This window comes from Anopheles coluzzii, chromosome 3 (genome assembly GCF_943734685.1).
Source record: "Anopheles coluzzii chromosome 3, AcolN3, whole genome shotgun sequence".
NCBI lineage: Eukaryota > Metazoa > Arthropoda > Insecta > Diptera > Culicidae > Anopheles > Anopheles coluzzii.
In genome coordinates, this window is record NC_064671.1 from 4,315,351 (window position 1) to 4,341,041 (window position 25,691).

Here is a 25,691-nt window from a genome sequence, read left to right on the forward strand (position 1 = left end):
CGCTTCCAGCTTTGCTGCCCGGCAAGGGGTTAATTAAATCAAGACCGGCAAAATGGTTACAATACAATTTTTCAACCATTTTCTGCCGCTGCACTGCAGCACGGATCGTAACGGTTGTTGCTTTGCATGTTGAGGGTTTAAAGTGTAGAAAGTATGAAGGGGAAACTCGACTGGGGGGGAGATCACTTATTGCAGCACGTTGGTTCATGATTATGTACACAGGCACCTTCGCTTTGTAGGGCTTAGCGTCTTATCAGCCCGGGAACACGCCTTTGCGCCCTTTTTAATACAGTTGTGAGTGGGCGGTGGTGGTGGTGGTGGTGTGCTGCCTTTTCTTACCATTGTGTGTAAAGTGGCGGGTAATTTGTATGCTGCTTGTGTGTGAGTGAATTGTATAAAGAAATAACAGTGCGTTGCGGTCATTTATTTTTATGTTATTTTTGGAGAAAAATCTCCATTCCATTGTTTTTTTCCTCCAAATGTTGAATTCATTATGAAAAATGCCATAAACATTCCTTGATGATCTAGCCAACAGGCACCCAACAAACGTCCCCATAGCAATCTGTCTAATACGATCAATAACGTTTAATCCACCGCTAGATCTTCCTTTTTTCTTGTACGTATCACGTGAGGAAAGGTATAAAACCGTCCAAAGGTACAACTAGACACGCACCCACGATCCCGAATCCAACCCAACGTGTGTGGTCCGTGGCCGTTTGTTTGCGGGGTGACACAAGGGTTAGGTGGCTATTAAAATGGTGGCGGCATCCTGAGCATCCAAGGACGATTCAAGCGCACCCCGGGGAAGCCGTTTTACGTTGAGATAAACACCTTTTCAGAGGCACACGCGCATCGTTTGATGTTTGATGGTGTCGATCAGGGAAGGAGACGAAGGCAGCAGAGAGTAGGGAAACCTCAACCTCATGTACAACAATCCTCCAACCCGTATGTCCTCCCGTGAGTCGTAAGGAACGTTGTATTCTTGACCCGTTTTTTGTGTGTGTGTTGTGTTTACGTTGTAGTTCTTCAGTGTGGAATAATTTTTCACCTTATCGAAAGACTAATTGTCCCTCGGCCCACGGGTGCCTTAGCCTCCCCCAAAACGCACGGCACCACGGGGGTTGTCGGGATCGGGCTCTTTCCCTTTTCGGAGCGCATTTTATTTGTGTCATTACCGTTTCGGTGTCGATACGTTTTTTTTGGGATACCGGCCGACTTCTTTTTTTTTTTTTTCGGGCGTTTCAGGCAGGAATTGTTATGATAAGGCTTCTCTTCGGGCTCGCATGTCACAACATTAAGATTTATGCGGTCCAGGATCGGGGCAGTTGCGGTCAGGTTGCAGTGAGCGAAGGTAGCAGAGCACAAAGGCTAACCGTATCGTGTTACCCTGGTTACCTGATACCATTTCGATTTGATTAATGAACGTGTGATGATGCGTATGCGTTATCGTTATGGACCTGGACCGGTGAGTGAGTGAGCATGGTCATTACGGCACAGAACAAATAAGCGACGAGGGACAAAATGGTGGCTAAATACATAGAGTGAGTGGGTCAGTGTGTTTTAATCAAGGTTATTTTGTGCTCGTACGCACAACGATTTGTTGTTTGTGTATACCGTATTTTTTGGCTGCGCAATTAATAGCATTACAATACTCCATCTGAACTCTGATTTTCTATTCCGATCGTACTGAAAGTTCGACAACACTACAAACCCCGAAACAACAGGCTCAATATCATGTAATAATTCTATTTAATGGCAGGTTTGTCCCATGTCCTAAGCCATAAGCCTCTACAATTCGGCAAACGATCCTGTACAATAAACTGCATCACACAAAATGGACAACCATCCTTCCTGAGGAAACAAAAAGGACACACACACACCACAACCATCCCTGATTGTTGTCATAAATTGGCCAAATGCAACACAAACCACTGTGCAGTAGATCCGTTCGGGATCATTTGTATCAACGTGGTTTGGCTTGGATCGCTTTCGGCCCAAATGGGACGATTTGTTTGATCTTTTGTGCGGTGGAAAAACGATTAGCCCAAGCCCCGTACAAGCAGCCCACCTTTTGGGACAAATGGGAAAGAAGAAGAAGAAGAAGAGGGTCCTAAATGGTCACAATCGAACCGGTCAATAAGCACAACATCGCACAACAAAACACCCTCTTTTGGTATTTGGACGGTATTTGAGCTTCCTACAGCTGTGTGTGCGAGTGTGTGTGTCTGTGCAATGGTGCAGAAAAGTCACAATATTATGTACTGTTGTTTGCTGTTGCCGCACCGCAGGGGATAGAACGCAGGGGCCGGTCTCGATTGGTGAAATCGATTTTTCATCCCTTGCTTGTAAGGGACGGAAAAAACGGCATTAATGTGCAAGCTGGACCTGGATTGGGTGCCGAGTAGCTCTGAGTAGCAGTAGTTGTGCTCTGGCAGGTTTATTTCGGGCCAGCAGCTTTGCAAAGCAAAGCTTTTGGTACTGTACTGCGACCGGACGACAATGACAGGGCAAATGGAGCGAAACGGTGCAACATAAATTATGCTCACAAATGGGAACAAGCGGTGAATTCAATTATTGGTTGTGCTGCTTTTTTTGTTGGGGAAATAAAATCATTGACAGTGAAAAGTTAGTTTTAGCGGAATATTGCATTAAGGTTAGGACATTCAATGTGATTAAAAAAGCGTACAAAATAAGGTAATAATTAAAATTAAAAAGGGAGCTATTTTTAGACTATAAAAAGAGTATTTAAATAAGCTTCTCAATGATGAGTTTAATTATTTTTAGATCACAACAACAAGCACACTGCCTTACAAGAAATACGAGCTAACCAAAACATTCATTAGAGAATATTAAATTCAAAAATTAAATTTAAGACACACACAATTTAAGAGACCTTCTGCCATTTCTGCCTGAAAGGAGCAAACAATTTTCCGTCGGCAGAGCTGAAAAGCCACACAGCTTGGCCGCTCACCGTTTGCTTCACCGTTCCCTGGAGTTTTAATGTTTTGCCCTCTTTTTAAGCTCATCATAAATGCCAACCGCCTGCTGCTGCTGACTTGTAGGTGTCCTTTGAAATTTAATTAGTTTTTATTTTAAGCTGCCTCTCGGTGGACACACAGGAACAACAAAAAACACGCTCAGGTGAACAAGAAACAAAACGAGACAGTCGGCACATCCTTCAGATTAGCAGGAGAAGAAAGGTTGAAACATAAAAGCGTTTCGTATAAGGACATCGGCACATGCGACAGACGCTTTGGTGTGTCTGTGTGTGTCCCCGTCGGCAAAACTAGACTAGAAAGCCGGACCACGGATGTGCACCCCGAACAAGAGCAAAGGACCCAACCCCATTAAACTCTTTTATGCACGTCGGGACTGCTTCTGTTGTGTCATTGACGCAGGGAAACGCAGGCAAGCAGCTGCTTTCGTTCGGGTGACGGCTTTGGAGTTGGCAATTTCATAGAATTGGGATGAGCCAGGCGCTTGCGAGCGTGTTCCGTGCGTGCCTCTACCGAATAAGGCTCTTGTGATGTGATGTTTTTGTGTGTGTGTGTCACTTTTTGGGCTCGCTTCCGCCGCCGAGCAAGCACGTACCTAAGCTTTCTATTTATTATTGCTTTTTAGGTGTTTTTTTAGTTTGCTCTGCTCGTACAGCTCTTACCTCTGCAGCAATCTGCATTCAATTAGGATGACAGCGGATTATACAATGTGGCTTCTTCTGGCCGCATGTCCCGGGGAAATATGTTACCAGACTGCGAGGCTGGTTGGTTGACTTTGCAAAAGTCATTTCATCCGCAAAAAAAAGGTGTGTACATTGTACACACACGAGGACTTTAGCCTGTTCCCCCGAGGGGATTATGTGTTCCGCGCCCGCATCAAGAGCAATAGAAGCATATAGCATGGAAAAGGACACACATGTTCAGGCGGCGAAGAAATCATCCATGAAGATTAATAAATTCAATTTTTCAAAAGCTTCCCTCGTGAAACATTGTAATACGTTTGCTGCCTTGCTTCGGGCACTATTTGCACTAAGACATTTTGCTACATTTTAATGCGAGACAAGACACGACATGGCGGCGATGGTCTGCCTTAAACTTTGTTAGACACTTTGTCCCGCCTCTGCGTGAAACTGGCGGTCGATTGGGAAAGGGTTGAAAAAGCCTCGGTGCTGCTGCCACTACTGCAAAGTAAATTAGCAATCATTGAGACGTTTAAAATAATGTGGCCCCAACTACACAGTCCAAACTAAACGAACGGGGCACGGCAATGGGTCAATTCGTTTGGCTGTGTGCAAGCGATTGCATCGCGCTCCAGCACCAGCGGCGCACCGAAAAGCCCAAACATCCGCCACCAACAGCAGACTTCATAATGATATGATCGCTCACGTTTTCGCTTTATTTCTGCTTTAATAATACAATAAGCACCCGAATCCCGAGTCCCGACGCAAGGCCCTGCAAGGCCCGAGCAGTGCTGCGGCCACATGTTTATTCATTCCGTGCACGACTGACTGCACGTCCTGGTTGTTGGTTTGCTGCTGCTGCTGCTGCTCTTCCCTGCTGTCTGTCTGGTCCAACACTAGAAAACAAGGCAGAAGGATGCACTGCTTGCGAGCACACAAAAAAATCGGAGGGAAAAACCGTCCAAACAATAGAGTGAGCGCGATCACGGCTTGGTTCCATTGGCGATGTAAGGCAGAACTGTCCGAAAGGATCGCTGGCTTTATTATGTTATTATTGTACCGGCCAGACGCGAGATTGATGCTCGATCCGATCCACCAAACACACCACCATCACACTGGCAGCAGCCATTGCTGTGCCAAAATGGAGCGAAACAGCCTACAAAAAAATGAAGTGACGATCGCTGCAAAGTGGAGAAGAAGTAGCAGAAGTAACACTGGCATCACCGCAAAAATCACTACAGAACAGGGATACAAAAGGGACACAAAAGGTTGGGAAGATAGGCGATGAGAAAGAAGCAAAGAACACAATGGACGTACCTGGTTGATGGCGGAGTGTCCCCGGCGTGTTGAAATTGCACGTTTATGTTTTGCGCGCAGATCGCGCGCAACAAAACACTGCCTGCGCAGCCATCATTTGGGGATGGGAAGATGAAGAAACGATTCCACTGAAAAGCATATCATGCTTTACAATTGTGAAACATAAATTCGAACAAATAAATGTCGAACGTCTGCTGGTGTATATTTTTATAACAGAAAATGCACACACACACACACACACACACACATTGGCGAACGATTTTACGTCCGTGGCGTGTTTTTCGCTCTTGTTGCTGTTTGTTTTATTGTTGCCTTCTCTGTTTTGCGCCGGTTGTTTGCGAAAATTGTGTCTCACACACATGCCTGGCGTTGATCTGTCTGGCGAATTCTGTTTTGCGCGAATGATGCCGATGCTGCTGATCATGATGCTGATGATGTTGATGATGATGATGTTGGCAGGACTTCATTCCACTGCAGCAAAGGGCTTCCTCGTGGAGGAAAAGGGAAAAAGGGTGTTTTAATTCTTCTCCCGTGCGCTTTCGCGGCAAGTTTCGTTTCGCCAGCGAGTTCGTTATGTTTTGTGCTGGGTTTTGATTGTTTTTTTTTTGCTCACCCCTCCCCAGTTTTGGTTCATTGATTTTTATTTACGATCCACGGTCGCCGTGTGGCATCTTAACGCGCCTGCGAATTGTACGATCATTTCGGGCGCGATTGTTTGTCGTGTAAGTTAAGTGTGGATGGGTGTTTCGCGTCCTGTCCTGTGCTGCAGAGAGGACGTGCATAAACGGAGTGCGCAATAATCTATGCTGTTGTTCTTTTCAATTTGGTATTTTTATAGGTTTGATGGATGTAAGAAGATATTTGCCCAGTGGGAGCATGTTTTTTGGTTTGAATTTGAATAAGAACATTTTAATGGTTTTATCGAGAGGAAATAAAGGAAGAGATTTTATGCTACAACATTCATTTCAAACCCAAACGTCCAAACCTTCGTGGTAAAGAACCTTTTTTTGTGTGTTCTGAGTCTCCAATATCATTATTTACCCTCCGAACCGATGCATTCGTTAAGCTGCTTCATCAAGCAGCAAAACACAAAATGCACCCAAGGACACGGTGAAGCATCAAAAGAGGAAGGGAACCATTCCCGTCCCCTTAACAGGAAAAAAGGCAAACCATTATTGATGTGGTAAAAAAATAAGTACTAACGATCCCGGAAAGGAAAAGTACTTTACAACATCTGCCGCATCTCTCACACACGGATTTTCTAATAATGTAATAATGTTATTGGATTAAATTGAATTATGGCACAGGCCACGCCGGATGGGAATGTGTGGTTGTGTGTGCTCTAGGACAAACTCACAACTCCCATAAGGGAACAAACAAATAGACACACAGACATGCGATTCTGCCGAAAATGGATGTAACGTAACGTTACATCCCAGAACCGTGAGCCATTTTGCCGTCCGCCATTGCTGACGCATCCTTTTCGATCCCGGGGGTGCGGAAGGGCGCACGAGCGAGAAAAAGCGTTATGTAAACAGCCCGTAACAGTTGGAAGAGGAAAAAGGCCGTGGGGACTGGGTGGAAAACCACTCCCGGGAACACGACCGCAGATTACCGCTTTTATGTTCACACCATGCTTTTTGGCAACGGATGGCATTTCCACACGGCTGGCAGGAGGGCCCTTTGCTGGCAAAAAACTCCATCCTTTGGCGATGGATGGAAGGAAAATGGAATGCTTTTTCCCCGCCCCCAGCGTGATCGGGAATGATTGATCAATGTTTGATCTGTAATTGATTGGAGTTGTTCGGCAGGCGTTGGTCGAAGTTTTGCCAAGCCTGTGCCTGTGTCTTTCGTGTGTGTGGGGCGGAGGAGAACGAACCATTTGTCTTGTTTAATATTGAGTTTTCCCGCTTGCAGTTCGGTTGGAATCATACCATAACGACCAACTGTGTCCTGTAATCAACCATTCTCGATGTGTGTGAGTACTTTTTTGCTGCTGCAGTTCTTGTTCTTTGAAACATAATCAACACGCACATCAAACCACATTGCTGGAACAACGGGGTGATTATGAAACATAAATCTTATCATTGCCAGCTATCATGTCCAATAAACACGCCGGCCTGGTTGGGCAAGCTGTGTGTTTGTGTGTGTGTGGCTAGGTTTACACATCTATTCGTTGGCAAAGGAATTGATTTATGTGGTGCGCAAGAAAGTGTCTTTAGGGGAAAACCGCAGGGCCATCAGTCGGGAATGGCCGCTCTAGTTTCTATTGCTCTAGTTTATGCTTTTTTTTGGGTGAGCCACACGAGGGTCAATTATTTTCCCGGAGAGTTTGATTAGAAGCAACAACATAGATTGTAATGAAGTCAGCGTACTAGAAAAAAGAGGGGGAATGTGGGTATTAATTGAACGAGCTGTGAAGGATGTGGTTGTTTGTGCGTGGATGAAGTGGAAGAGTTGAGGAGGCTCCTAACGAAGGTTATTTGATTTGATTTTAAGGAATGGTAGAAAAGGGTATGCGGGTCACAAAAAAGAAGCAGAGATAAAATATGTAGGAAAGGGTTTAAATTAGAGTAAACGACAGTATATTTCTCTAAATTATACAAAACAAAGACCCAAATTTCTTCTTTGCCCTTAAAAGCATTAGCCAAAACATCCAAAATGAAAACTGTTTGATACAACGCTGCATTCTCTATACATTAATCAAGAAAATGGTCTCATTTTCAACCACAAATTTCATCCATGAAAACATTTCCCTTTCTTTTATTCATGATTTTATGCCCCAACATTGTGTTTGGCAAGGCCTTTTCCCCCGAGGGGAGAAAAGCAGCATCCTTTGCCTGCTTTCTAGCACGTGTTATTGTGGGTGTAAAAACGCCCCCCAAAAGGGGAGTGCATTGTGCTTTAATTTATTCCCACTGACGACCAGCAGCGGCTCGGTGTGTGAATACAATAGCCACCAAGAATTGCCTTAATTTGCAGAATTTATTCCCCTGCTTTGTTTCTTAGCAGGCCATGCCAGCGCCATGAATGATTTGAATCGCTCGGACTCCCATTTGTCCAGTTCCAGCGCCTGCTGTGGGGAATGTGTGTGTGTGTGTGGGGGGATTAATCGGAAGAAGAGTATCTGTGTGTGCGCGGTGTGTGTAAATGGTGTGTGATGTTTATGTTGTACTTAGCACGTGAACGGGAAGCTTCATCGCATTTATCGTTGCCTTTGCGGCTTAGCCGCATTTTATGCGATGAATAGATGGTGGCATAAATTGTGTTCATTGTGTGTGTGTTTTTTTGTTTGCTTTGTTTTTTCGCACCTCAACGGCTAGGCTTCAACGTACGCGCCATTTATGCTCAGCAGTAAAAAGGGCAACGAAGGGCTAAACTTGCATGCATGTTGGTTATCTGCTTTAATTTCCTTCCCATCCCCCCGCCACCCGTTTGAGGCAGGCTCGAACAGCTCGAAGGGGGCGGGTTTCGTTATCGAAACGAAGACGATTAGTTCCGCTACTGTGATTGCGTTAATTAAAGGAGCATCCATGTGTTTGATTAACTCACGAGCACACACCCGCACTGCTTGAAGCATAAGCGGGAGGTTGAGAAGGGGTGGCGCCCTTTCTTGCTCGATTTGCCATTCCGTGGCGGTGAAGGTTTGTTTTGCGAAAAGAGCGTAATGAATTCGATGAAAGGTTTTGTAGTTCACACCTCGCCGGAGCGCCACGAGCGCCACCAGACAAAAGGTAAAGGGAAGGCTCACTGAAGCGGTTACAGCACAATAAAAAAGGGCAACAGCAAACCCAGCGAAGGGTGTCCTCGTTGATTGGAGCAATTAGCTGCCCTGGGTGGAGCCCATCACACACATAAACACACTGGGCATCTATTGTTTTATTTGATCGAGGTTCTTTTTTTACCAAAGCTGGGCAGCGCAATGTTTGTTTTATCGGAACGGGAGGGTTTTTCGCAATCGCAATCAACCATCAACCAGCACCTCGAGGTGGGTGGAATGTAAGCCCACACAGGCTTGGTCGATTGGTCGATAAAGTAAAACACCGTTTCACTTAACGTGTTTGGCCGCGTCGCACAGTAGTTGCAAGTTGGTAAATGGAGCGTGTAACTGTTTTGCCAGGTCCATTAGCAATCGGTTGTGTGAGGTAGGTTGAGGCTTATGTTCCATGTAGATGATCGTATTGAGTAGTTTTTCTACTACTGAAAAGGCTTCAAACGATTGGAAAAGTCTTCAAAAATACATCCCACAAACTACTGAGAACTCCACAAGGTTGTCGGTCGCGTGACTGCTCCTTCCCGGTACTGCTACCGATTCCATGTTCGTGAGGTTAAACCCTCTCGAGACCATGTTGACATGTAGCAATACCCCCGAACCAGAACTACCAGGAACTCTCCCTCACCTACTCTCTTCTTCTCTTGTGTGTGTGTGTGTGTCCCTCTACCATTGAAGAATAAAAATCATCACAAACCACCACAACGGGATGTATCCTTCTGCCCGGTCCAGTCTGAGTCGCTGGTGGTCAAAAGGAAGCAACCAATTGTGTGTGTGTTTGTGTCCCTTTAAGGATGAGCAAAAGAACGGCGGGAGTGTCCTCTGCAGAAGTAAGCTTCGCTTTGTGTACGTAAGAGAACGGGGCCTTGTGTCCTAGCAGTAGGACATCTAGGAGAATAGCATTAGGTTGACCAAACACAGCAGCAGCAGCAGCTGGTGTGTTGTTGTTGATGTTGTGGCGAGGACAATAGCAAACAACCAGCTTGTGCCTTTCTGTGGTAATGAATCGTTTAATAGAAGATGGTAATAATATTTGCTTTGTGACCGATTGTGGTCTATACATGTGATGTATGCGATGTATGAAAAAGGCAGATGTTTAGGAAAGAAGCTGTTTTTTTCTTTGGAAGTAAATTTCAGAATTTTGTTAAGATAGACACAGAGCTACAGGACTATGTTCTTGACAATAAAATGGCGAAAACGCAGTTAAAACTATCAGCAGAAATGAGCTATAATTGAAGAATTATACTAATCAATTGAATAAAACAAACACACTAATAGGCAGACACCATCAAACAGACCAGCCGACTAGAATTCCCTCCATCTTGCTGCTCATTCCACTTTCCCCTCACCTTAGGCAACTAAAAAAACCGGTGCACAACACTCTATTTTGTTAATTTTAATTAAATAAATTTGTACCTACGTGTGTTAGCAGCGTGTTCACAGCAGCAACAGCAACAGCAGCCAGATCGCTGACGCCTGATAACAACACGCGTTGTCAGCTAGTTGTCGCACTACTTTACCTCTCCCCTCGGTTGCTCCTTACCCCCTTCTGGCAGGAAAGGGGAACCCTATCATCACCCCGATTGCGTACGTACACGGCTGCGAAGGTCAAGCTGCGCTCGTACCCCCTTTTGCGCGCACTTTCTTTCGCAAAGGTAGGTAGCCTGAGCGCGTTACCTGACACGACAGCTTTGCGCTCTGCCAATTACCACCATTATGTTCGGTGACGATGACGGTGGTGGCGGTTCTGAGTGCGAGGACACATCCACTCAGTGTGTGAGGGAGGGAGGGGGGAGGGCATGTTGGGTGGTAATTAAATAATTACCGGGCTTAAGCTGCTCATTACTAGTTGACTTGTTTTATAACATTATTTGCTGAGCGGTGAGCGGTGTGTAATGGAGGTCCTGGGGAGGAGCCCGTCAAGCTCCTGGCGTTGTTGTCTGGGAACTGTGTGTGTTGTTTGAGATTGTGTGTGTGGATAAGCAACAGTAGCGTGTGATTTGAAGCGTACTAAGATGGGTTATTTGATCTTTGCTACATTCAAACAACTTTATGTTTGTAGTCTCATAGCTTTCTTCCTTATTTGGACGACCATTTTGTATTTTCAAATAAGTACCAACATGGCTGTACAGGTTATGATGGGGTGCATCATAAAACGGTGCAAATCACCCCCTCAGTGCCAGAACTCAATCACCCGGACCCCCAAAACGGGACCGAAGCATGACAGAACAGAGCGCAGCCCGCCTTATACGATTCGTTAAAGTGAACGATCACTTACACCAACCTACGGACGGTGTTGCCCCGTACCCATGCACCATTCCCTCTTTCGATTCTTGATGAATCATACCGTTAATTGGTTTAATTTTCCTTTCTCGACATCCCGAAAAAAACCTCGAGGACATGGAGAGAAGTTTTAATTGGAAAGTTTCTTTCTCCCTGCCGTTATCGTTCTGCTTCCCCTCAAACCTCGATACGGCAGCATTAAACAGGCCACGATAAAAAGGGAACACATTATGATGAGTCCCCATCGCTCCCACCTCCCCGTGTAAGGTGGAAAGGTAATTGAAAAATCAATCAAAATGGCACCGGTTGCCCCCGGTTCGGCACCGCGTAAAGTGTTGATGACCGTGCTCTTTGCATGCCGGTCGATCGCGTTTGAAGTTGGCAGGTTGGCGGCGGTGGCCGCGATCACGGGGAAATCATCTCCCGCGGGCCGATTGGATTCGACTCAATTCGGACCCAATTTACCGAGCGGGGTTTCATTTTCTATTCCAGCGGCACTGGGTTTCGTCGGAGCAGGCAACATTACATTGACTTCAATTATGGCAAAAAAGCTCACCACCGAGCCGGTTGCCGGTGCTGCCGAAGGTGATAATTTAAACATTCCGTACGGTTTCTCTGTTGACTCTGGGGCGAAGTTTATTGCAAAATCGCGTGTTTGCTGGTGCGGTTCGATTGGACCTGGTTACGCGGCTGTAGGGCATTGCAACGTACACAGCATGTGAAGTTATTATTTCCCGCACAGGAGCAACTCACAGAGGCAATCATGATGATGATGATGTAGTTGTTCGGGAAAATATGAATTACGCTACAAGTATGATTAAAACCGTCGGAGGTTTGTTTGACGTTTTGAGATTCACCCTGTCCCTTTAAGGGTTAACGTCGGCCTAGTGCGCATTTTTTGGCAATTTTATTGCTCCAACACATAGACACCCGCTAATTGAACCGTCAACGAAACACATTCATACGCGCTACAAATGACCTCGCGATTAGACGCCGCGTATACTCTGCTTCGCGCAAGATAAACGCCGGTCCGAATTCACGCATACGCGAAACCATGCGCAGGCACACGCATACACCCGATCTCGTGTGCAGAAGGCCGTTATGATTTTGTTACATCGCGTCACAAACACTCACGCATATTGTTTGCGGTGCGGTCAGCTTTACGGCACGATGGGACGGTCGCATCTCAGTATCTGTCCGTACGTTTGCCCGTTCGCGATGCTAAAATTAACAACCGTCAATTCGCTGCGCTTCCGGCCTTTCGGTGGTGCGGTTCGGTGGCGTAGCGCTACAGCGCAACCAGCTGCTGACACGTCCGTCGATCCGGAGTGGGAGAACGCGCTGCCGTTTGAAAAGATTCCCGCACCGTCTTTAATCGGATTTCTGAAGGAATTTGGACCTTTCGGTAAGCACCAGAACCAGCTCTTCTAGATAAGCAAGTGCTAGTTCACGTTTTCGCACAGGTAAATACAAGGATGGTAATCTGTACGATATCAACAAACGATTGCGCGAGCTGTACGGTCCAATCTTGCGGATGAACGGTTCGTTTGGGAGGGAAGATTTGGTGATGACGTTCGTACCGGAAGACTTTGAGAAGGTACTGCGCTCGGAGGGTCCCTGGCCGAGGCGTACGGGGATGGATTCGTTCGTGTACTATCGCAAACAGCATCGTCCGGAGTACTTTAAGGGCTATGGAGGGTTGCTGGCCGAGTAAGTGTCACCGTGTTTGGGTGTGGCATCTCTCTTGAAGATTTGCGTTAATTTGCAGACAAGGCGAAGACTGGCACAAGATGCGAACGATCGTCAATCCGATCATGATGCAGCCGAAGGTCATCAGGCAGTACGTGGACAAGGTCGATACAGTGGCCCGGGAGTTTATGGCAATGTAAGGGATGAAAAACCTCCAAAAGAGAGACTATTAACAATGTAATCCCCCGACTTCGATAGTGTCCATGGTCTGCGCGATGAGAAGCAGGAGTTGCCGGCTGACTTTAACGAATGGTTGAACCGTTGGGCGTTCGAAACCATGGGTGTGCTGGTGCTGGACTCGCGGCTTGGTGTGCTGGACAAGGACCAAACGCCCGAAGTTACCCATTTCATCGATGTAAGATCTTTTCGGGTGCAAATGTAAATGGGATCAACTCGTTGATACTTGGCTCGTACTTCACAGCTAACAAAAGAGGCAGTCACCTTGTTCTATCAGCTCGATATACTACCATCGATATGGCGGAAGCTGAAAACACCTGCCTTTTACAGACTGATGCGTGCATTGGACGAGCTTTATCAGTAAGTACCTTCCCGGGCGAATGTTTACAAATGCTCCAATGCTGTTGTTTTAACTCCAGTTTAATTGCTACCCGTATCGATGAAGCTGTAATAAGGATGGAAAAGAATCCAAGCGCTGATCAGGACACGTTGAGCATTCTGGAGAAACTGTTGAAGGTGGATCGTAATGCGGCCTTCACCATGTCGATGGATAGTTTGTTCGCTGGTGTTGATACGGTACGGTAGTTCAGCTCCAACCAATTGAACAGTCTCGTTGATATTACCCCAATTTCCACAGACCTCCTCAGGATCGACGGGAATTCTGTACTGTCTGGCCAAGAACCCCGACAAGCAGGAGAAACTTCGTGCCGAGTTGCGGAAGATTATGCCCAACAAGGACAGTCCACTCACGCCGGATAGTATGAAGAATATGCCGTACCTTAGGGCTTGTATCAAGGAGAGTCTGCGCATGTATCCACCGACCTCGGGCAATGGTCGTTGTACCGGAAAAGACCTCGTTCTGCAAGGATATCGCGTTCCCAAAGGAGTAAGCATCAATAAGAGTAGTTTCAAAGGACTCGCTCAGGCTAATGGAAAGTTTTTCTGCTCCAGATTCTCGTAGGAATGGGCCAGCTGGTACTGCAGCGAGAGGAAGGCTACTTTACCCGTCCGTCGGAGTTCATGCCGGAACGTTGGCTTAGCGGGGAGGCTGCGGCCGGTTGTCCCAGTGCCAAGGAGGTTCATCCGTTCGTCTACCTGCCGTTCGGGTTCGGGGCCCGTTCCTGCATCGGCAAGCGGTTGGCAATGATGGAGATGGAGATACTGGTGTGTCGCATGGTGCGCAAGTATGATATTGGATGGAATTACGGCGAGCTGAAGTACAGAGCGACACTTGTCAACATACCTGCGAACGATCTAAAGTTCCAGCTGAAGGAAGTGAGCGATTGAGCAACTGCTTAGGTAAGGTGCTAGTTGGTAAGGGATTACTGTTTTGCAAATAAATGGAACGAACCAATGTTCAGTGGTCGTTTGTTTGATTATTTCCACTTCAAACGACCCCCAGTGAGAAATACCGTTAGCAAAGCGCAATTTGCGGATCACCTTTTGACTCGGAACACTTGTTTGCAGGTGTTCATCAGATGTTGATGACATGATTAGACACCAGATGGACAATGAAACCCTTCACGCACACATGTACAGTTACGTATCTCCAAAGTCACGGCCAAACCGGAGTCGGAGTAACGCACCAACACACACGCGCATGGCCCAAACAAAGCGCGCTTCGCGTCGACATCTAACAAGGTCACTGGTAGCGTTTGGCCGTTGCGTACGCGTCGCTGTTGAACACGATGTGGAACGTAAACATTTAGCGACGGATGCTACCCTCACAACCAAAACCAAATGTATACGATGCGGTAATTTACAACGCCGATAAGCTAGCGCGGTGGAGATCGCTTCTAACAGCTATTCAAGGAAATGAATGAATATTTTTCATTAGTTTAAAACTCACATTAAACTGCAAAAGGTGTGATCCATATTTTGTAATTGTACATCTATTTTTGTACTCAACCTTTACCTGAACTGAAAAATGTTGATGCGTCGTTGTTGGTTGATGAAACCCATCGGATGTACCCGATCTGGCCGGTGGCGTAATGTTCAGGCGCAAGCGCAACGGAACACTGCAACTGCAGAGCATGTGATCGATCCGGAATGGGCCACAGCTAAACCGTACAAATCCATTCCCGGGCCAACGCTGTGGCAGCTGTTTCGTGGGTTTTCTAAGGGTGGTAAGTGTGCCAACGACAACGCGCGATCGCGCGCGATCGAGAGTGTGACAACAAACGCTGTTGTGCGGCGCAGTGAGATCATTTGTGTACGCGTGCGGCATACGAGAGTTAGCTTGGTTAACACACACAAAAACACACAGAAGCATAGTATTTGTGAAGATGGGGGTTTGTTTTGATTGAGCGTAACGTAATCTATGCGCCCGTGTTGACCGTTTCCGCAACCGGCTGGCGCTGGCTGTGTGTTTGTGAGGGATGAATGAAATAGTAAAGGGCACGTATGACCTTGGCGCATTTTGTTTACATACGATCGCGGAGATGAGTTTTGATATTTTGACATAATTTTTGGATGTTAATGTTTTTAAATATTGATCTTCAATCTTCGACAGGCTGCTACGATGGACTTAATCTCATCGAGCTGCATATTCGTTTGAGGCAAGAGTACGGAGATATTTACCGCATACCAGCGGCCATGGGCCGTGCCGATGTTGTGATGAGCTTTGCGCCGGAAGACTTCGAAAAAGTGTTCCGTACGGAAGGTCAGTATCCGGTGCGGCGCAGCTTCGATACGATGACGTACTATCGGCAGCAGGTTCGGCCAGATATTTTCGGTGAACTGGGTGGGCTGGTTACTTCGTAAGGCGATCCGTTGCGTTAATGGAAGAATTGCTTTATTGAAGTGTTGAGTTGTGTACACTTTTCAGCCAGGGAGAATCGTGGCAAAAGATGAGAAGGATTTGCAACCCGGTACTGCTGAACCCGAAGACGGTGAAGGTGTACGTCGAGCAGATGGATGCTGTGAGTCTTGAGTTCATGGAGATGTAAGAAAGGAATATGATCAAAATTGCAGGTAAGATAAGGGATTTAAACAGCTTTATTTGCTATCCAACAGTATGGCCAATCTCCGCGACGAAAAGAATGAACTGCCGGCCGATTTTAACGAATGGTTAAGTCGATGGGCCCTCGAGACGACTGGTGTGTTGGCGCTGGACACTAGACTGGGTGTGCTGCATTCCACGGACTCCGGAGAAGGACAGAGGCTGGTAGATGTGAGTGAGAAGAGCTAGAGATACAACATTTCACTTCAACTACATTCATACATTCCCATAATGTCAAGGTTGTGAATGAAATCTTCTGTTTAACGTATCAACTGGATGTGCTACCATCGGTTTGGAAGTACATCAGTACTCCAAAATTTAACAGACTTATGAAACTGTTTGATAAGCTTACTAAGTGAGTATTGCTTATCACACGACTATGCTATGAATGTATTACCCTTTTCAATTGTTTCAAGTTTAATATTGGATCAAATCGAGCGAGCGATAGTAAGCTTTGAAAAGAACCCAACAACTGACAGCAATCACAGCGCCCTGAAGAAGCTGTTGAGCATTAACAAGCATGTAGCGGTGATCATGGCGTTAGATATGATATTTGCCGGCATTGATACGGTAGGCTCTTTTGCATGGTTTTAGTGTTAATTGTACATAATTATTCTTTATTCGCTTCTAGACGTCAGCGGGGTCCGTTGCCATACTGTACTGCTTGGCCAAGAATCCCGAAAAACAGGCAAAACTACGCGCCGAACTCCGCACGATAATGCCAACGAAAGATACCAGGCTAACGGCAAGCATGATGAGCAATTTGCCATATCTTAGGGCCTGCATCAAGGAGGGTATGAGAATGTTTCCCCCTGCGGCTGGGAATTTTCGTGCCACCGGACGTGATATTGTGCTGCAGGGATACCGTGTACCGAGCGATGTAAGTGACTTTAGGAATATATTCGTTTCTTTACCATAAAAACTCCACAAAATGTTCTTCCAAAAACAGACGGACATTGCGATGGGTGCACAGGTGTTGTTGAGGGATGAAAAATACTTTCACCGTCCGACCGAGTTTATTCCCGAACGGTGGCTGAACGATCGTGACGCGTCCATCCCGAGCGCGAAGGAGGTGAACCCGTTCATTTTCCTTCCGTTTGGGTTTGGTTCGCGCAGCTGCATTGGCAAGCGGTTGGCAATGATGGAGATGGAGGTGATACTGGCCCGGTGGATTAGACAGTTTGAGTTCCGGTGGAACTACGAGGACTATAAGTTTCGCACGACCGTTATCAACATGCCGGGGTGTCCGCTAAAGTTTGAGATCAGGGATTTAGACGACTAATGTGGTGGTTATTATGCAAGGTCAATTCAATTGTTAAAAGGTCTTATAAATTTAATAAAAAATGCCTATTTATACGATCGTATTGACAACACATTTACAACGCTTATCTTATCGAGTCGATACATACATGGCTATCAAGGGTTGATATGAGCATACGGGGGGAGTGGAGTGAGTAATAATCGCAGAATGAGTTTGCTATTTTTGGGGCGCGAATGTGTCTGTGCGTCACTTCACGCATACACAGTACAGACTTCCGCGTACGCATGTATAGGTTTTGCGCTAACAAAATCACTTCGCACTCAGATTAGATAGATCATTGTAGAGCGAAACAGTCGCTTCGGAAGCAGCTGGTGTAGCAGATTGTGCAACGAGCAGTGTCGAGCGTTCTGAGCAAAAAGTGTATTACAACAAAGTGAGTGCAGAATGAACGTGTTAAAATCTCCACTGTGGCAACATTGGCTACGATCCAGCGTGCTTCCGTATGGGACAACATCGAACAGGCTGCTGAGTGCACAGGCCGCGGTCGAACACGTAGATCCGGAATGGTCCACGGCGAAACCGTACGAATCAATCCCCACTCCTTCCTTTATGAAGATGGCCCGGATGTTTGGCAACAATGGTTAGTTAAATTAGGCGTGTAGAGGTGCTATGCACACATTAAAATAATGCTCCTTTTTTATAAAGGTCGTTACGCAAATCTGGATCTGGTGGAGTTGCATTCCCGCATGTGGGAAGACTACGGTGATATCATTCGCTTTAAGGGAATGTTTGGTCGCCGAGATGTCATTATGACGTACAGCCCACCTGACATTGAGAAGGTGTTCCGCAACGAGGGACAGTGGCCGATACGCCGTGGGTTCGATAGTTTTACGTACTACCGTACGCACGTACGACCAGATATCTTTAGCGAGACGGGCGGTCTAGTCACGGAGTAAGTAGTTGCATCTTATCGTCTACCGAAGGGAGTGAGAAGAGTAAACATAGTAAAAGCTGTTATGAACATTTCCATTCCGTACTTTCAGACACGGTGAAAAGTGGCAGAAGGTGCGCACCATCGTAAACCCGGTGATGATGCAACCGAAAACAATTAAACTTTACGTCGATCAGGTGGATGAAATAGCGCGAGAGTTTATGACACTGTAAGAGCTGAGTTGTGAAAGGTTAGCGAAGTTGTTAAGGTCTTTTACAATCTCTTTTTTGTTGCAGGGTAGCAGGCATGAGGGATGAGAAGAACGAGCTACCGAAGGACTTTGATCAGTGGCTTAATCGGTGGGCGCTTGAAACGATGGGTGTTCTGGCGCTGGACACTCGGTTTGGTGTGTTGAAGGATGAACAGACGGAGGAAGCCAAAAAGATCCTTGGAGTAGGCATCTCTGACGATTGCAACTAATGATGATCAAGTTATTAACGAATCATTTGAATATTCCAGCTTGTACGTAACATCTTCGAGCTAACGTATAAGTTGGACGTGGAAATGTCGCTCTGGAAGTACATCAGTACACCATCCTATAGGAAGATGATGAGCGTCTTCGATGATCTAACAGCGTAAGAAGATCGGATGAGGAAGCCCTACAGAGCCAGTTTTAATTCGATTGTCCTTCGTATTACAGATTGATCATGGCCAAAATCGATGAAGCGAAGCAGCGTGTCGAGAAACAACCATCAAACTCAGCCAATCAAAGCGTACTGGAGAAGCTGCTTAAGATCAACAAGCACGTTGCAGTGATCATGTCGCTTGATATGCTTATTGCTGGAATTGATACGGTATGAGCTTTGGAAGTGCATCTTCTTTGTGTTCTTCAATCTTCAGTCTTCCAAAATAACGATCAATTCTTGCAGACATCATCGGGATCGACCGGAGTGCTGTACTGTCTAGCGAAGAATCCGGAAAAGCAGGCTAAGCTGCGTGAAGAGCTGCGTACTATCTTGCCCAAAAAGGACTCACCATTGACGGCGGAGAATATGCACAATCTACCATACCTTAGAGCCTGCATCAAGGAGGGTCTGCGGATGTATCAACCCGTCGCTGGAAACATGCGTGCCGCCGGGCGGGACTTGGTCCTGCAGGGCTATCAAATTCCAAAGGGAGTAAGTGTACCTCAAAGAAGCTGAACTTAAGAAGAAAGTGTATTGAAATTGTTATTTCCATCTTTCTAGACTGATATTGCCATGGGCACAGCGGTATTGCAGCGTAGTGAGAAGTACTTCCGCCGAGCCTCGGAGTATCTACCGGAACGTTGGCTTTCCGAACGCCCTGCAGATGTGCCGAGTGCAAAGGATTCGAATCCCTTCATCTTCCTTCCGTTTGGCTTTGGTGCACGAAGCTGTATCGGTAAGCGGCTCGCCATGATGGAGTTGGAGATGATTACCGCCCGGCTGGTGCGGCAGTTCGAACTGCGATGGAACTACGATAAGCTGCACTTCAAGCAAGCGTTGATCAACATTCCTGCCAATCCGCTGCAGTTCGAACTGCGGGATGTAGATCACTGAAACAGCTATGCTTTTTTATGTTCTACATAACTGTGTTATCTGTGAAGGAGAACCCGAACAAACTGTCTTCCTACGACTTGTAACAAATTCCCAGTATTGAAGGCATCATATGAGCTGTACAGGGTGGATCAAAATAAATATTCAACTGCTAAAATACATCTGAAATAAAAGTTGACACGTCACCTTACAAACAGTTGCTTTAGGAAATAAGACATTTTCTGAAAAAGAATATAAAACATCATTGATAAGATTTACTCACAAAAACGCCCACTACAATTCAATGAATCACCCTGTTTTATCATTGATGTGTGAAAATAGCTTGTCACCCTGCTGTCTAGATAATAACGTTGTTTGCTAGCACACTTCACTAGCACGCTGCGATTGATTGAAGCACTCAGCACCTTCAGTTCGATGCACCCTTCGCGTATGTTAGTTGTGTGCGCGTGTGATTTTCCCTTCCGAAAAATGGCTTGGCGTACTTTGATGCAACGGTCTCGTGGTTCCACTGAACGTTTGTGCGCAAAAAGGTATGTAAACACCGTTGCCGCAGCAACGAAGCAGTACATCGATCCGGAATGGAGCAACGCAAAGCCGTACAAAGCCATTCCCAGTCCGAAGTTGTTGGCATTTGCGAAGGAATTCAAAGAAGGAGGTAAAGCGACCGTTGATGCCTAAAGATCAACTACTTATGAAAACAAAAACACTTCTTTGTAGGCCGTTATTACGAACTCACCGGTGCCGATCTGTTTGCTCGATGGCGTGAAGATTACGGTGACCTGATACGCATCAAGGGAATGTTTGGCCGACCGGACATGGTGGTTACCTTTCAACCGGAAGACTTCGCAAAGGTATTTCGCACCGAGGGTGCTTGGCCGATACGGAGAAGCTCGGCAACGCTATGCTACTATCGGGAGAAGGTGCGCCCGGAGGTGTTTGGAGAGCTGAGCGGGCTCATAACGACGTGAGTGAAGGTGCGAGGCCTACGATGGTACGTTTCGTCGAGTAATTACTGTTCTCTCTAGGCAAGGTGAAACGTGGCAACAGCTGCGGACCATCGTGAACCCGGTGATGATGCAACCGAAAATCATTCGCCTGTACGTGGATCAGGTGGATGCTGTTGCGAGAGAGTTTATGACAATGTAAGATGGGTTGAATATGAGAACTTGCGGATGTTTTTTTAGCTTAAATGTTTCATTATACACAGTGTGGCTGAACTGCGCGATGCAAAGTGTGAAGTACCGGCCGATTTCAACCAGTGGCTGAACCGTTGGGCACTAGAGACGATGGGAGTGCTCGCACTGGACACGCGGCTTGGTGTACTCCGACCGGAACAGACAACAGGGGCAAAGGCTATCATTTCGGTATGTATAGGTTGAATGAAAAATCATTGTCATTAAGATGTTTATTTCAACCCCGCAGCTTGTGCAAAAGATATTCGATCTGATGTACCGGCTGGAGTTTGAACCTGAATATGTTCTTTGGAAATACTTCCAAACTCCATCACTCAAGTTGCTGATGCAAGAGTTAGATAATTTAACGAAGTGAGTTGGAAAATAGAGATAGAAAACGGTATCCTCAGTTACAAGTCTTATCAATCTTGTACAAATGTAGTCTTGTGATGGGGAAAATCGATGAAGCAGTCCGGAGGATTGAAAAAGCACCCAAGATGGAAGGAACGCAGAGTGTCCTGGAGAAACTGCTGAAGACGAACAAACAGCTAGCGGTGGTGATGGCTTTCGACATGATAATGGCCGGAATCGATACGGTAAGGTTGATCTTCATGCAAGTTGATCATTAAATTCGAATGACTTGTTGACATCACTTTTTGCAGACATCATCGAGTACGTTTGGCATTCTGTACTGTCTCGCGAAAAACCCATCCAAGCAGGCCCTGCTGCGCAAAGAGCTGCGTAGTATTCTTCCGCATCATGATTCACCCTTGACGCCGGAAAACATGCGCAACTTGCCGTACTTGCGTGCTTGTATCAAGGAGGGACTACGGCTGTACCAACCAACGCCAGCAAACGTGCGGAACGTGGGCCATAATATCGTCCTGCAAGGATACCGCATACCGAAAGGAGTAAGTAGTGGAAGCGTCCATTTACAGGTCAATGTTTTATGTTTTAATCGTTTTAGACGGAGGTAGTGATGGGAACGCTAGCGTTGCAGCGTGATGCAGCTTACTTCTCTCAGCCGGACGTATTTCTGCCGGAAAGATGGCTACCCGAAGGACAGGGCATGGGTATACCCAGCGGAAAGGAGGCACATCCGTTCATCTTTCTCCCGTTTGGATTCGGTGCAAGAAGTTGCATCGGCAAACGACTGGCGATGATGGAGATGGAGATCGTTATTGCACGGCTTGTGCGTAGGTACGAAGTGGGATGGAATTACGGCAAGCTCAAAGTGAAAATGGGCTTTGTCACTACTCCCACAGTGCCGCTTCAGTTCGAACTGAAGGATGTGATTGATTAGGGGCATCTATAAATAGCTCTGTAACGCTAACGGCGATAACGATACATCCGGTGGTGTTGGTACAAGTGTTTGGTATGAGTCAACTGTTCTGATCTAATCTTATCTTGCCTCTATTCACTGACCTAGTACACGTAAAAAAGCTACCAGCTTGTTTATGATAATTGAATATAATTTGAATATTTTAATTCAACAATTTTTTCAATGTTACACAACCATTACCATTGCCGTTTTGTCACATAAATTTTGCAACCTTATTTTGATACTCGACTTTACATTACCAGTTTACAACAAAGTGTTTTGAGAATTAATTAAACAACAATGTATCGCAGAACAACTGCCCCAACAGACCATTCGAAGGTCCCGATACTATCAGGTCCCGTCTTAAGGTGTTGTTTATCGACGTGTGGAAAACGAGATTGTGACATTGATAACACAATTTACTACCTAACCCAACCCCGTAAGCTAATAGCACCAGCTTGGCTGTATTGGACGGTCGAGTCCATAACCTACCCCGAAAAGGGGTGCATGCTGTTATCACAATCTCCATGTCTCGCTCACACCAGCATCGATGGCATGTGGCAGGGCTGGCCGAAGGAAAACTAGCCTCCGAAGGTGAATAATTACTGAACAAATTCATTTAAATTGTGCATAATTTCTCAATTATTCAGCATACTAACACACACACTCGTACGACGGTAGCGCTGGATGGAAATGAGCTTCCGGGCGGCTTTGGCCAATCAACGGTAGGTCCTTTCACTCAGCAGCAGCAGCAGCAGCAAGTCGAACGCGTGTATGCACCCGTATGCACTACCTACAGAGTGCAGTTTTTAGCCAACAAGAGACACAAAAAAAACAAGAAAAAAGGGGGCTGGAAAGAAAATCGGCGCCTTGCATCGTCAACACATTAGCATGCAAATGAGCGCTGGCCACTGAAACGTTTCTGTTGTTTGTTGGTGATTAATTTCGAGGATAACAAAAACAAAACAACTGCTCTGCAGCTTTAGCTTTAAAAGGGAGCTACGGTTTTTGCGAGCACTTTTCTGCCTGTGACTGTGGCGAAAAGGGAGTTTAGCTGCACTCTAGTCACGATCGACCCGATTGGGGACGATTAGCACTTAAAGGTAGGTTCGCCCGCCCTGTCGGGAGGCCATTGCCCGAGGTCCACTCCACATCTTAATGTTCATGATTTTCACAATTTCATTAGCATCGGTTAATGAGCAGCACCGCTGGGTGTACCGATCGTGCACTGGAATGCACTATTTGCTTCGTGCCGCCGTGCTAGATGCCACCGGGACATAAATTTCACCTCCCTCCGCCATGATGGTGGGCGTATGATCCACCTAATTGGAAGGCTCATTTGTGAGGGGGAGGGAAGTCGGAACTGAAGCCGCCAAAATGGCTTCGTTGTGCGTTGCGTTTGTTTGATTGCGGAGACAGGCGAGTGTGCGCGCATTATGCTCATTAAAGTCGTTACCGCCACCACTCGCGCGCCCGTGCGCAGAGTAATCGCGTCTCGCCGCGCTGAAGGGTGCCAGTTCATAGCCACCTTGGATTATGCACGTGGAAACGATTACTTGCTTTGCGCTCGAGCTGTGCCGGTTGTGCCGCGATGCACAGGCCGTTGCTGTTGATGGGTGATGGTCCTCGTTAGGGACGGTTTGAGGTCGCCCCGGTGGGTACCCATTGAGTGGCGAATAAATAAATCGTGCGTGAAATATCGTGTGAGGATGATTTGCGCTTGTTACGGTAAGAGTTAGCTTTATAATTAATAAATTGCCAATTAGGAAGATAGTAATGTTTAGAGCCAGTAGTGGGTTTTTATCTTTGTTTCGTGCGAAATTATTACTAAAACATTACACCGAAGCTTTATTATGCATAGTTCGTTAAGCACAAAGCTCATGTTTGCTAGGAATAAATGATGTAAAACGAATTGATGGGAGTTAACGGAAATGCAGAAAGTAATGTTTTGCTAATTCAATTAGAACAGTTCCTTATAACTCGATGCTTCTCCTCATGCACTCTTCTCGCAGGTGTTTATCAGTGTTTTAAAACGCTTTTAAACGCAGTCAAGTTGTATGCTTATCTTCATTCGAAAGAGCTCCATTTGCTGTATCAAAAAGTTTGAAAAAGAGAAAAAGATCACTTCATATCTTTCCTCCCCGAAAAAACCACGAAAACCATACTTTGTGATCGTGTTCTTCTGCCTGCCTGCCTGCGCACTGCCTTGAAAAACATGTTAAGTGTAACTAACTCATTATGTTCGAGGCAATCCTTGGCGCGACCAGCAAGAAGATATCGTGCTTTTCTTTCCCACTTTATCCTCATCTTTTGGGACCATCTTCGCTTCCCTTTTTTCGGTCATTTTCGGTGTGTTCTCCCGCAGAGCGAAACCCTTCCATGTCCTCCCCCCCCCCCCCCCCCCCCACTGTAGTGCGCATTGGAGTCAGTGAGTTTGTTGGAGCTTTTTGCTTCCTTTTTGGAGCTGATGCTCAAGTTTACGAGGGGCTGATCGTCGTCTAACGTTGGTTGATGCTAATCAAAAATTTTCCCCGTTCCTTCACTGCTGGGGGGCTTCTCGGTTGGGGGGTACCATCTTTCATGGTTTCCAATGAAGGCATCGTCTGTCCTTTCCGTGTGTCTGTTTTTTTGTTGGAGAGGTGCCCGTTCTAGCCATTCCCCGATGCAACACACTCGTAAACACTGCGAAACAGCAGAGAGGGAAAGAGAGAGAAGAGTAAAAATAAATCTTCAAAACGAAGCACCACAACCCCGAAAGCGATGCCTGCGGGGTGTGCTGCAGCCACGAGAGCACGAATCAAAGTGTTCTTTTTCTTTCTTTTTGGTGTTCTGTTTTTTCGGGGAGTTAATTTGGAAACTTTAAATTATCTCATTATGGGTGATTTCTGTTTCTTCGAAACGCGCGTTCCCGTATTGGGGGGGAGGGGGGAGCCCCGTCCACCACCGAGATCGGGCCCAGTATGGGGCGGATGTGATGGGTACCATCGTGAGCCGCCATTATCGTGCTGTGCTGGAGTGTTAGGGGGCCTTTTTTGGGGTCTGTTGCTTCTCCATTTTCCTAAATTCTGGTCCCGAGCCCGAGGCTGATCATCATGATCGTTTGCGGGCTGGGTTCGCTTGCAGCTGTGCGAGGAGGGAAGACTGAGCGGTTGAGTTTGATTCGATCGTCTGAGAATTGCTTAATGGTGTAGTTGGCTTGAGATTTGACTAATTTCGGCTGGCACGCACGCAGCGTTTTCGCAACATGTTGGAATTGGAGGAAAATTGACACATTACCAGTATGGTGGTTGAGGCTGTGCACAATCATCGAGGGACCTTGTGGAGGTTATTTCGATTGACAATCGTCAAATTTACAAGCTATTATGGTATGGAGCAGAAAGAACTATAGGACTTATTGTTACTATGGGACAACCACAATGATAATAAGACAATCATGAACGTTATTGCAAAGGTA

At 46.3% G+C, this 25,691-nt stretch overlaps 3 protein-coding genes across 4 annotated transcripts in view; 2 read left to right on the plus strand and 1 right to left on the minus strand.

Annotated features, from left to right (window-relative positions):
- Positions 1 to 25,691, minus strand: part of LOC120956700 (ATP-dependent RNA helicase glh-2) — a 376,118-nt gene that overhangs the window by 129,714 nt on the left and 220,713 nt on the right. The window lies entirely within an intron of this gene.
- On the plus strand, positions 11,908 to 17,350 carry LOC120955707 (uncharacterized). The gene is made up of 16 exons (XM_040376799.2): positions 11,908 to 12,453; positions 12,512 to 12,758; positions 12,817 to 12,933; positions 12,996 to 13,152; positions 13,219 to 13,334; positions 13,394 to 13,550; positions 13,612 to 13,860; positions 13,926 to 14,253; positions 14,897 to 15,100; positions 15,487 to 15,733; positions 15,802 to 15,918; positions 15,990 to 16,146; positions 16,215 to 16,330; positions 16,392 to 16,545; positions 16,607 to 16,855; positions 16,925 to 17,350. The coding sequence occupies exons 1-16, from the start codon at positions 12,150 to 12,152 to the stop codon at positions 17,255 to 17,257; spliced, it is 3,252 nt and encodes a 1,083-aa protein (XP_040232733.2). The 5' UTR covers positions 11,908 to 12,149; the 3' UTR covers positions 17,258 to 17,350.
- Positions 17,555 to 22,404, plus strand: LOC120960025 (uncharacterized). The gene is made up of 16 exons (XM_049610668.1): positions 17,555 to 17,876; positions 17,942 to 18,188; positions 18,280 to 18,396; positions 18,464 to 18,620; positions 18,687 to 18,802; positions 18,868 to 19,021; positions 19,097 to 19,345; positions 19,415 to 19,745; positions 20,097 to 20,399; positions 20,462 to 20,708; positions 20,770 to 20,886; positions 20,952 to 21,108; positions 21,167 to 21,288; positions 21,359 to 21,512; positions 21,579 to 21,827; positions 21,884 to 22,404. Exons 1-16 carry the CDS (start codon positions 17,681 to 17,683, stop codon positions 22,217 to 22,219), a joined length of 3,252 nt encoding a protein of 1,083 aa, XP_049466625.1. The 5' UTR covers positions 17,555 to 17,680; the 3' UTR covers positions 22,220 to 22,404.

Coding starts and splice junctions, on each gene's coding strand:
- LOC120960025 (XM_049610668.1), top strand. CDS start 17,681: ATGAACGTGTTAAAATCTCCACTGTGGCAACATTGGCTACGATCCAGC. Junction 21,289..21,358: donor GAGTTAGATAATTTAACGAA/GTGAGTTGGAAA, acceptor GTACAAATGTAG/TCTTGTGATGGGGAAAATCG. Junction 21,513..21,578: donor TAATGGCCGGAATCGATACG/GTAAGGTTGATC, acceptor CACTTTTTGCAG/ACATCATCGAGTACGTTTGG.
- LOC120955707 (XM_040376799.2), top strand. CDS start 12,150: ATGATTTTGTTACATCGCGTCACAAACACTCACGCATATTGTTTGCGG. Junction 15,101..15,486: donor TCGTGGGTTTTCTAAGGGTG/GTAAGTGTGCCA, acceptor AATCTTCGACAG/GCTGCTACGATGGACTTAAT. Junction 15,919..15,989: donor AGTCTTGAGTTCATGGAGAT/GTAAGAAAGGAA, acceptor GCTATCCAACAG/TATGGCCAATCTCCGCGACG.